At 33.7% G+C, this 11168-nt stretch overlaps 2 protein-coding genes across 9 annotated transcripts; both read left to right on the forward strand.

The window, feature by feature from the left end:
• The first annotated feature begins 2491 nt into the window (after window positions 1-2491).
• LOC123210481 (nudix hydrolase 8-like) lies at window positions 2492-5968 on the forward strand. Of its 4 annotated transcripts, none has more exons than XM_044628861.1 (9): window positions 2492-3299; window positions 3736-3947; window positions 4179-4244; window positions 4378-4515; window positions 4656-4733; window positions 4841-4903; window positions 5035-5069; window positions 5146-5254; window positions 5377-5968. In XM_044628861.1, exons 1-9 carry the CDS (start codon window positions 3155-3157, stop codon window positions 5581-5583), a joined length of 1053 nt encoding a protein of 350 aa, XP_044484796.1. In that variant the 5' UTR covers window positions 2492-3154; the 3' UTR covers window positions 5584-5968. The 4 variants fall into 4 exon arrangements, with proteins under 4 accessions (XP_044484796.1, XP_044484793.1, XP_044484792.1 ...); XM_044628858.1 differs by having other exon boundaries at window positions 2494-3299; window positions 3664-3947; window positions 4182-4244; XM_044628857.1 differs by having other exon boundaries at window positions 2497-3299; window positions 3664-3947.
• A 931-nt stretch (window positions 5969-6899) lies between these two features.
• On the forward strand, window positions 6900-11083 carry LOC123211990 (deSI-like protein At4g17486). 5 transcript variants are annotated; one of them, XM_044630986.1, is made up of 7 exons: window positions 6900-7034; window positions 7368-7413; window positions 7536-7729; window positions 9363-9650; window positions 9814-9894; window positions 10618-10739; window positions 10840-11083. In XM_044630986.1, exons 3-7 carry the CDS (start codon window positions 7570-7572, stop codon window positions 10864-10866), a joined length of 678 nt encoding a protein of 225 aa, XP_044486921.1. In that variant the 5' UTR covers window positions 6900-7034; window positions 7368-7413; window positions 7536-7569; the 3' UTR covers window positions 10867-11083. The 5 variants fall into 5 exon arrangements, with proteins under 5 accessions (XP_044486921.1, XP_044486922.1, XP_044486923.1 ...); XM_044630987.1 differs by having other exon boundaries at window positions 7542-7729; XM_044630988.1 differs by having other exon boundaries at window positions 6935-7047.
• Window positions 11084-11168: the final 85 nt, after the last annotated feature.

The following is an 11168-nucleotide window of genomic DNA, read 5'->3' on the forward strand; positions in this document are numbered from 1 at the left end:
TTCCTAACAATCTCTCACTTGGGCCACGTACGTCAACTTATAGTTATACATTGCTAACTTTATAAGATGTATTTGATTCGAATAATATTTTATTTTAAAAAATAAAAGATTAGTACAAAAACAAACTATCTTAAAGATTATTTTTTATAAATTATTATTAGATTTGATAAAAACTGATAGGTATAAACTTAAATATCCTTATTACTTGTTATATCAATTGAAAAATATACTTTACTCTTAAAATATTAATAAGTAAGAACAAAAATATAACAAAATTAATATTAAGATAGAAGTAGTAATCAGAATATCCTTTATGTTATCTGTTACATTATTCTTAATAATAAAAAATTATCAAAATATTTTATTACTTATAAACCAAATAAAATAATATTAATAATGAATTGTAGGTCAACAAAGTAATTTTACTGTACCTTCAACCAAACCCCACTATGAGCTCACTCTTAACTGTCTTTATAATTAACATATCTCAATAATTTGGCACATTAATTATGTCAATGTAGGTCACATTTGTCACAAGAAGACTAAACAATGTATGAAAGACCTGGACTTCTTGTGGTTGCCGCAACTATAATATCTGGCATGACAACGTGGGATGTTGCAGGAATTGAAAAGATTGGCTGGGCTGGACTGGTGTTATTTGGCTATACAACATTTTGACTTACATTCTGCTTGATCCTATCAAATTTGGTGTTAGATATCCACTCGGTAGAGCATGGCGTCTGGTGTATAAAAACGGAGTCAGTAAAGCCAAGATCTTCTCTCAGTACTTGACGACTCTTTTGCTAAAATTAGATTTGTCTTAGATATCATGATGAGGTAACAACGAGCGGCTTCGATTCGCTATCTTGTCAGGCTGCATTAACAACCCAAAAGTCCCTTGGTAAGGAAGCGCGCGAGGCTGCTTGGGCAACTCAACAGTGAACTCTCCACTGCAGTCTTCAGAATCGAAGAATTTCACTGAAAAGCACACTTTAAGGGACACTAACGTTATGGCTGAAGAAGCCAGAAGGCAAGCAGAGGTTGCAAGGTTGGTCACTTATCAATTTCTTGAAAACACTAACAAATTAATATCTGAGAAGACTAACTCATCTTTTTCATACCTTCAGTCAATCCCCATTGATATTTTGCCTGCAACTACCCTTTTCTCGGTTCATAATCTGTTTTCTAATTCTGCCATAGCCATACTTTATTAGTTAATTTGCCATACTTATCAACTTTTCGAGGTAGGCTCAAATTAAGGCGTTTATGTTAAGAATAAATAAAAGCTGTCAAGTATGATTATCATTTTGCAAAGCCTTAGTGCTTGTGGCTTTACCATTATCACTTATATATCTAATTAAAGTTAGATTATATCTGTATTATGGAAAACCAAGACTTTTAGAAGGAAGAACAAAAAATTTCCCAAAAGTGGCAAAAGAAACAAACAAATGGGTAATTAAAAGCATTCCACTTCTAAAAGAAAGAATAAAAGAACTTTTAAAAGAAACCCAATTCAATTAGTTATAGCGGGAGAAATTAGAGAAATAGAGGATTTGGGTGAAATTAAAAAAGATTTAATAACAATAATCGAAATCATACGATTAATGAATTGTCTATTCAAATTCGATTTATATATTAAACAAATTTCTCACAACAGAAAAAGAAATGAAAGATCTAAATAATAGAACAAACATAATCAGGAACTAAATTGAAAAAATTACAAAATGAGAAGAAAAAAGGATTGCTAACTCAAGAAATAAATAGTCAGTGCTATGGAGGAAAACTAAGTCTTTTCTACTTTTCTCAGACCTTAAAGAATGTTGAAAATTTTAAATAACTGATATTTTAAAAAAATTTTCAAATGTCAAGGGTGTCATATCTCCTTAAAATCAGTACATAACTGATAATTTGAAAATATTCAGGGTTAGCAAAATAAGAATTTTTTTATAATAATAAATCATGACATATTCTGTGTCATGTGTCACTAGTGCTGGTTAGGGATGGGCCCACTATACACGTGGATTTCATTATTTCCGTAGCACCCATTTTTTTTAATGAAACAAATTAAATAATTTAATATTATCTTAGAACGACAGCTTTTATTTTAAACCCGACAATGGCCTGTGGCTGAAGTATCAAAATCTTATGAAAACTGTAATTATAGATCAATAATCAGGGTTGGATTCGAGTTTAAATTCAAACTCAATCAAATTTGTTTTAAATTTTTTTGAATCTAATTTAAACTTAATTTTATCAATAATATTTTAAATTGGGTCGGATGAAATCCTCTGTTTAAAAAAATAATAATTTCAGTTGTACGTGGTGGCCGTGGATCCATTATTATTACAAAATCACTCCCTCAGGTCTCAAAAGCCTGGGCCAAATATCTGAAAATCACGTGGTTTAATGCTATCCACGCAATTTCAAGTTGAGAGGGATAAACACTACCAATGGCATTTTGTAGAGCGTGCCATCACTCTCTTTGCAGCGGGTTGAAGAACAAGTCCTCTGAAACACTCTACCCACTTTGAGGCCTCCAACTCCAACTACAGTCTTCTACAGAGACATTCACTTACATCACTCTCTGTCTTGTCGTCCTGTTTGTTAAATTTAATTACATTATTATTATTATTATTATTTTTACTTTTGTTTTCTGGAACCCACTAAACATTTTAGTTGCCACCCTTGTTTGATTCCCTTAGCTGAGAGTGAAATGGAGATTTTCCTTATATTCATAATTATTCCTTCATTGTTTGTCATAACTCGTGCGACGTCTATTTCATCCCACATATCAGCGAACATACCCCGTTTCATTAATCTCGTTTTATTGGAAAAGAAGACAAGCTTAATTATGGTGTAAATGAGTTGTCTGTTAATAGATGCGTTCGTCTTGCAGAATTATTGAAAAGTCTTTTACGTTGTCGTTAAAACTCTAGTTTGTTCCGAAATGCGAATGACGATGAATCCCAAGCTTTTTCTTGTATGAAGTTACGTGTTATGGAATCAAAATCACGTTTTTTTTCCCTCTTTTTTGGATGAGTCTTGTGTTAACTTATCTGGGATTTTGTCAAAATAAATTAAGACGTTGATCTCAGTACTTGATTGTGAAGTTGTGGTGATTGATTTGGTTTGTTTTAAGGTGGTTGAGATTTTCATGTTGTCACTGATGGAGTTGAAACTATTCGATCCCAAGTCTGTATCTGGGATAGCTCACAGTAGAAGACCTTACTCGAGCGCCTTTTCCAGTTTCAGATATGGAGTTGATGTTAGGTTTTCTCCCAGATTGTGCTCTTGCAGAGGTAATTGGATTCTTATTTTATTTCTTTTGTGCTGATTCCGATCATTAAAACAGTGGAAACAGTTGAAGTTTCAGACTCTTAAGAATCAGATATATGGCTAGATTCACTCATTTTCTCAGCATATTATCACTGTCAACTTACAGAATGTTCAGTTTCGTGTTTGTCCTGTTTGAGCCTTTTTTTTTTTTTCCTCCTTTTTCTATTCATAAAATACTGGAACAGTACATAATTAACCAGTAAAAATGCATATTGAAGACAGAAGCTTCTCCTTACATTCAAAGATACTTATTTTTTAACTCATCCCGTTAATTTGCACTAAATCGATGACCTGTTTTTTTCCCTTCTATTTCATTTTTGTAATCAGGGGCTTTCCCAAGGGTTTTTGTTTCGAGTATTTCAGAGAATGCATACTTGACAAGGAAAGCTATTGCTTCAGGTGACCCAGAAAAACTCGTAGGAGAAGACTATGTTTATCGGATTAATGGAAAATATGGCGCCAGTTCAATTCTGTTTTCTGGAGACACAAGAGTACTCGAAGCTTCTTACGATGAATACGAAGGAGTTGTTGTTGATCCAGAGGGGTTACCTGCTACTCCTGATGCCTTTTCTTCTATCCTTCGTTTTTCTCTTACCCACTGGAGGAGGAGGGTAAATTCTCTAAAAGAGATACATTCCCCTGCAAATTCATACTTTTGAATCATTTGTGTGTGTGATGGGAGCCTTAAAACAATATGGCTAAAAAGAATTTCTTCCTAGAATTCCTTTCTTTTCGCTATAATGTCTTTAAAATTGTTCATCTATTCAAAAAAAATAACTTTTTCTTGATTTTAAGTATCCTTGTAAATAATTCTCGATACTCACAGCCTTTGCTAACTGCAGCAGAAGAAGGGAGTTTGGCTCAAATTGCCGCTGGAACGAGCAGAACTTGTTCCAGTTGCTGTAAAGGTACATTCCCTTTACTTGATCATTCATTGAAATCAGCTCTGTAAACTTAACCGTTAAAATAAATTATGTTGAGCCTATTGCCATGATAACCACTCGGGTATCTGTGAAACTGAGGTAAGTAACTTGGTTACAGGAAGGGTTTCAATACCACCATGCGGAGCCAGGATATGTGATGTTAACCTACTGGATTCCTGAGGGGCCTTGCATGCTTCCTGCTAATGCTACTCATCATGTTGGGGTTGGAGGATTCGTCATCAACCAGAACAATGAGGTAAGTTGCTTGATTTTCTTACATTAGGGAAAAATAACAATGTTCCATCTCTTAGAATAAAGAGTAATTGATTCAATTTGTTCTATAGCTGAATTCATATGTTTGAATATAAAGGGTTTTAATCATGGCCATTCACACAGGTTCTTGTAGTGCAAGAAAAATACTGCAATCCAGCATTCGCTGATCTTTGGAAATTACCAACTGGTTTCATTCATGAGGTACAATCTGTGAATTCAGACTATCGGATTTTGGTGTTAGCAAAGAACATGAAATTACTATTTATTTGCCTTTTTTTTTTTCACTAACAATTTATTGGGTATATCAGTCTGAGGAGATTTACCAGGGAGCTGTAAGAGAAGTCAAAGAAGAAACTGGTGTAAGAAACTTGGTATTTTTAATTTGTCTCTAAGTATTATATATTAAGCCTACTGATATCAACAGCCATTTTGCATAAAAAACATTTCAAAATTTTTAATCTTAATTCTGTATAGATATAATCAGCTGCAGTTTTTTTGACAGATTGATACTGAGTTTGTTGAAGTGGTAGCATTCAGGTAATGACCTGAAATCATTTGCATTTAAGTCTTTTTGTTGGAAAAATGTAAATGTGCTCTGTGCTTTGAATTTCAGGCATGCCCATCATTTGGCTTTTGAGAAGTCAGATTTGTTCTTTGTTTGCATGCTAACTCCCCTATCAGCTGACATCCAGGTTGATGATTTTGAAATTCAGGCAGCCAAGGTAATATAAAATTCAAATCAATAATATTGAATGCTTTGGAATATTAGATCATGCAAATAGAAAAACCTTTTGAGCACAAATATAATTGGTTTGTCACAAATTTATATCTGGTGACCATTCAGTGGATGCCCTTAATGGAGTTTGTGGAGCAGCCGCTCATCCAAGGTGACAGCATGTTCAAGAAAATAACTGATATATGCGTAGCCAGGCTGAAGAAGCGATATTGCGGATTATTTCCTCATCAACTGGTTTCTGCATTTGACAGGCAGACATCGTCCCTCTATTATAATGACTTTGATGCACAAGACTCGACCTGTGCAAGCAACTGAAGCCACTGAAGCTGGGAATTTCTGCATTTCTTATTTTTTGGTCGAGTTCAATCATCAAAGAATGCACAATGCATTTCAAATAGTTTTTTTTTTTTTTTTTTGTAAATATGTACTCTTATGCAGAATATGGATATTGTATTTGTGTGACCTTTGCAGAGTTCTTTCTTTTGCTACCCATAAACATCTCCTCTCTTGAAGTGAATGCACTAGGCACAAGAGCTGGACTCTAATGGTTAGATCTAGTATGGTTGGGTTGTTTGGTATTCACTACAACAACATTCATGAACTTCCTTGTCCTATGATGGTAGTTTGCTGTGACTTAACGATTAACTTGTATGTTGATATTCCATTTTGGGATATATTACATGGGGATTATTTGGATGAATTTGTTCTAATTGGTCTCTCAACAGATAAACGTTATCCTTGTAAACAGTTTGTAAAAATGTGATTGATTTAAATGGATGCACCTATTTGTAATAGTCAGAGAAGTTCATGACTCAAACAATAACTACAATATGTATTCAAGGAAAATAAGAAATTCAAACTTTAGACAATTACAAAAGTTGTAATGACTTAGTAAATTTGAAATTATAGATAGGTTAGGAAGGTCATCAATGCGTTCATGTATCTATCTCATAAACAAAATCCGTATCTCTGTTTTTCGTCTTCACCAATACCAAACGCCTATAGATAGAAGCTTCTGATAAAATTATTGGGTTTAAAAGTCTCGTCATATAACTAAATACTAATGTATGATGAATTTTAATCATGAATAAGATACTAGTTACTATTTACATTAATCTTGTACCTTTTCTTTTCTTTGTAATTCCTCATTTTTTATAGAATTCAGAAAATGGGTTATTGTTTCATTTGTTATAATTTAAAATTCAAATTTAAATATTAACATTCTAAATAGTCACATTAAGAATAAAATCGCAATAGAAATTAAATAAGATACGAAGTTATTACTTTTTTATTACGAGAGGTGACATGAAAATTGTGTCGACCATCGGAATGTGTTCCTTGTGGTTTGTTTTTTTATTACTTTCTATTACGAGAGATGACATGAAAATTGTGACGACTAATGAATGAAGTGCGTTTCTTGTGGTTTGTTCTTTGATTAAGAAATGTCTATCGTTAATCAAAACACCCCGATGGTTTTTGTCTTCGATCACCTCTGGCAGAGATGTTCTTGGGAAAGAGAACTCACAGTATGAGAAATAAATATTATTAATTCCAATTTATAAAGTAGATAACATTAAAAATTAATTTGTAACATTAATAAGACAAGACACACAAATAACTAAAAAATAACAATAAAGCAAGAATTAATTAATTAATTCCACCTATAATAAACTACTCCAAAACTCCCCGGTCGTCTCCTTTCTCTTTCATTTTCTTCAACAGTTCCTCTTTTCCGTCTCTGCTCAATTGCGTCCATCTTATCTCTCGTAAACCCTCTCTGTAAATTTATTTATATATTTTTATTAACATTCATAATTATCTTTATTGATTCCTTTTCACAATTCTTTATATTGTTCCTGATTATCTTTCAATTGTGTAGGGTTTCTAGGTTTTTTTCTCTTATATCCGTCAGCTTATTTGTTTTTTACAAGCTTTGTTTGCATGCTGAAAAAAAAGGCGTCCAATTCAACATAATTTACGAAATCTACCTCTCAATCATTTTTCTTTCCCTTTTCTTTTCTTTTTGCTTTTCCCTTAGAAACCAACCGGAAACAGATATCAAAACATAATTTTTTTTTTTTTTATGTAATCTTTTGCAGTGAGATATTGAATGTACAAGCCTCTACACGGATTTCCTGTGTTGTGGTATGTTCATTGAGTTTTTGAGTAGCTAATGTGTATGTTGTTGATTTCAATTTTTTATTGTTATTTTATTATTTTAGTCTTTTCTTGGTTTAATGTGGACTAATGATGAGTTGTTAATTAAGAATCAGAGGCTTTGAGGTGTGATTGTTGGATACAATGCGATTGTTCTCATCAAGTTCAAGCTTCAGCCTCACGAAAGCGCAGAGTAGTGGAGGGAACAATCGTGTGGCGTTGTATCTCAATGTGTATGACCTTACACCAGTAAATAACTACCTTTACTGGTTCGGGCTTGGGATATTCCATTCTGGTATTGAAGGTACGTAGACTTGCCGTTTTCAGTGTTGTATATTATCAATTTGTTTTTTACCTTTTTAGGTGCAGATTTGAACAATTTGGTTTTTCCTTTGATTGTTGGATTTTGTCTAATAACTTGTGGCCTTTTTTTTTTATTAGGTGGTTTTTAAATTCATTTCTATAAGTTGGTTTACTGAATTATTGACTATGTAGCACACATGTAGTACTTTCATTGATGAGGTTTTTCAAAATCAAGTTTTAGAGAGGATATTGTAATACTAAATCTTGGAATGTTGGTGTCTATGCAATAGTTTAGTATCTTTGACATATTAGACGACTTAAAAGAAGCACAATGCTTGCTGTTATGGTTTATGCTTCAATAATGAACATGGAAAGTCTGTTTTATAAAGCCAAGAGGTGGTTGGCTTTTCAGTTTTTGAATTGACTCAAAGAATGTAGTTGATAACAAGTCAAGGTAAAGTAGCCTAGAACCTTGAATTATCAAACTAATTATGTTCTAAAACTCTAACCAGTTGTGAGTTTATTGATTATTTATACAATATTAAATGATGATACAAATAGCTTATGTGGGTGTAAAAAGTAAGAGGCTGAACCAAAGCTTTTCTTTGTATGTGTTTGGTTGTGGGTGGAGGTTTGGAAGTTGAAATTGAGCAAATATTACTAAGTATTTGGAACCAAAGATATTTGCGATAATAAGCATGAAAGAATCATCCTCAACTTGATACATAAACAAGATTTGTGGCACATTTGAGCTTTAGAAACTAGTTAAGCTGCTCTGAGGCCACTTTCACCAAGCATTTAATGTATGATTCTGATAGTAAAAGGTTTTTGAAATGATTTGGCTGACTTAGATCTATTTGTTGGTTGGGTTCATAGCGTAAAAGTATGGTTGTTAACAAGCTACATCAATTTTGTTCTGCTTCCTTGGATTCAAAGAATCATTTACTCTACAAACTTCGTTCCATTGAAGCTATGCTATATGAGCTCTATGCCTCCTTTGCCACGCTTAAGTTCTCACATCAACATTATAAGCATTTGATTCCACATCTGTCACTGTTTAAAATCAAGAATTTTTTAAAACTCAGAAAGGTTGTGTGTAAAGGCTAGGACATGGATTACACTTATCTTGTTGGCATACAGCCAAGATTTGTCAAGAAAAAATTTAGTCCTTTTTTGTTATCATAGATGCTTTACTCACCTCTTATCCTACATGTAAAAAATGTGAAAGGCCAAAGGAATTTGGTTCTTAGGGCTCAAGGATCTGTTTGTAAGATCTAGCTGCTGGATGCACACTACGTACGTTTTTTCCTTTAAGGGAAAAAACTGTTGAGTTCCAGCATCTATGCAGTTCCCCCAACCCTTCTCTCTCTCTCTCTTGGGAACTCTGTGGGAGAGCTTAAATCAAAAGGTTGATTTTACAAATGAATTCAACCTAAGCTGTATGTTAAAACAACAGAATTAAGCATATGCAAGTTGTGTGGCGCATGTTGTAATCATTATATACTTGTTTATTTAGATGCTATATTAACCACTGCATGAGGTTTGTTCATATAATATGTTCTTCTAATTTAATTGTATCTTACTTCTGGATTATAATTCTTATGCTGCATTGTCTATTGACACGGTCTTATCAGCTCATGGATCGGAATATGGCTTTGGCGCCCATGAGTTCTCTACCAGTGGAATTTTTGAGGTGGAACCAAGAAGTTGTCCTGGCTTTATTTTCAGGCGGTCAGTGTTGCTGGGCAGCACAAGCATGTCTCGTTCAGAATTTCGATCCTTCATGGAACAGATCTCTGGGAAATATCATGGGGATACGTATCATTTGATTGCCAAGAATTGCAACCATTTTACTGAGGAAGTCTGCTTTCAGTTAACTGGGAAGCATATTCCAGGATGGGTAAATCGCCTGGCTCGATTAGGTAAGTGAAAATTATATATCAAGAAGAATCTGCATTCTAACTAGGGCCCATAAAGTATAATAAGTGTGCCCCGAAATTATTTGAGGGTAACATAGTGTCTAACTTTTGGCCGACATGTAACTAGATTTTCCTTACATAATCAGGTTGCTGTTTGAATTTTCAGGTTCTTTCTGTAATTGTCTGCTGCCGGAGAGCATTCAGATAAATGCAGTTAGACATCTTCCTGATCATCCATCATATTCTGGTAAATTTGTTCAGATAACTATGCTTCTGAGGCTTATTACCTCAACTTGTTTTATTCTTGCCTGTTTTCTCTCCTTGTGACATGTAAACAATTCACTTATTGACTGTCAAAAAGTTTTGGCTGTGTGAATATTGTTGTTCATTTTATTATGTTATTCTACATTTGAGGGAAAAGGAATGAGTCAGATAAAGCATAAACATGGCTCCTATTTTAGTTAATTAATTTTTTACATGTATGATAGATCGGTTATGTTACTGGTTAAATCATCTGTTGTGCTACTGGATTGCATGTGTGGAAAATCTGAAGTACAATGATTAAATGCTCTAACATGCTCTGTATTGCTATACTGATTTGAAAATATGATTTGCTTGAAATTGTCTAAATGACTAGTGAAATTTTTCTGTAACGTATGAGGATTAGTGGATGTTTGTTGCACAATCCTCTAGGTCCTGAGAAATGAGCCTGTTTTGCCATATATGGGGAGATTGATGTGCAAAGTACTTGTGAATTCTAGTCTTTAGTTCAATCCTGCATGGTGACAGCTTAGTGGATTTGCTTTTTGCTAGATTGCTTGGGGATCTGAGTCTGTCCTCTCTATATATTCAGCAGAAAAGACCTGATTCTTCTCAGGCATAATTTTAATTGCGAAGCATTAGAAGTGTCGGATTTAAATTCTTTAAATGAATATTGCTGTAACTTGACTAATTTGCTAATGTAATGCAGATGAAGATGGAAGACTAGAGTCAGTTGGGTCATCTTTAACGGATGGGAGCGAAGATGAGGAGGCAGATCATCATCTGCTGACTTCGCCAAATAGTGATCTTGCTTTTCGGAAGGATAAACCAGTGAGAATAGCCAAGAGTTAATTTGATATTTTTTTCTTCCTACAATCCCTATTATTTTTTCCCGGTTTGTAATTGTAGTATAAAATGTCATCTGTATCAGGGAACCCACCTTCGCAGTTTAATCTGAGCTTGTCAGTAACTCATTTCTATTGGCTGCATATGCATTTGTTCTAACTCATAATTATGTTTAGCATTCAGCTTATTTCAACCATTGAAAGATTCAATTTGTTGCCGTGTAACCCCTGTAAGTCCAGAGATGTCGACAAATTCATATTAAACTGGGAACATATTTCTTGTGTTTTTTATTTTGTATCAGTATATGAATCTTGTAGAATCCTTTTTCATATTTCATATATGGGATATGATTTTGGCTGCAAGAAATTGCTGGGAGAAGTACAGAAAGTGGGTGATATTTGACTGGTAAGTAGG

Source organism: Mangifera indica, chromosome 3 (genome assembly GCF_011075055.1).
Source record: "Mangifera indica cultivar Alphonso chromosome 3, CATAS_Mindica_2.1, whole genome shotgun sequence".
In the NCBI taxonomy this organism is placed as follows: domain Eukaryota; kingdom Viridiplantae; phylum Streptophyta; class Magnoliopsida; order Sapindales; family Anacardiaceae; genus Mangifera; species Mangifera indica.

What these genes read in the sequence shown, in the direction of transcription:
- LOC123210481 (XM_044628857.1), top strand. Translation starts at nt 3,155, where the DNA reads ATGTTGTCACTGATGGAGTTGAAACTATTCGATCCCAAGTCTGTATCT. An exon ending in AAACTGGTGTAAGAAACTTG is followed by an intron (nt 4,904 to 5,034) that starts GTATTTTTAATT and finishes TTTTTTTGACAG; the next exon opens with ATTGATACTGAGTTTGTTGA. An exon ending in GTTGAAGTGGTAGCATTCAG is followed by an intron (nt 5,070 to 5,145) that starts GTAATGACCTGA and finishes TTTGAATTTCAG; the next exon opens with GCATGCCCATCATTTGGCTT.
- LOC123211990 (XM_044630986.1), top strand. Translation starts at nt 7,570, where the DNA reads ATGCGATTGTTCTCATCAAGTTCAAGCTTCAGCCTCACGAAAGCGCAG. An exon ending in TGATCATCCATCATATTCTG is followed by an intron (nt 9,895 to 10,617) that starts GTAAATTTGTTC and finishes AATGTAATGCAG; the next exon opens with ATGAAGATGGAAGACTAGAG. An exon ending in CTTTTCGGAAGGATAAACCA is followed by an intron (nt 10,740 to 10,839) that starts GTGAGAATAGCC and finishes CATCTGTATCAG; the next exon opens with GGAACCCACCTTCGCAGTTT.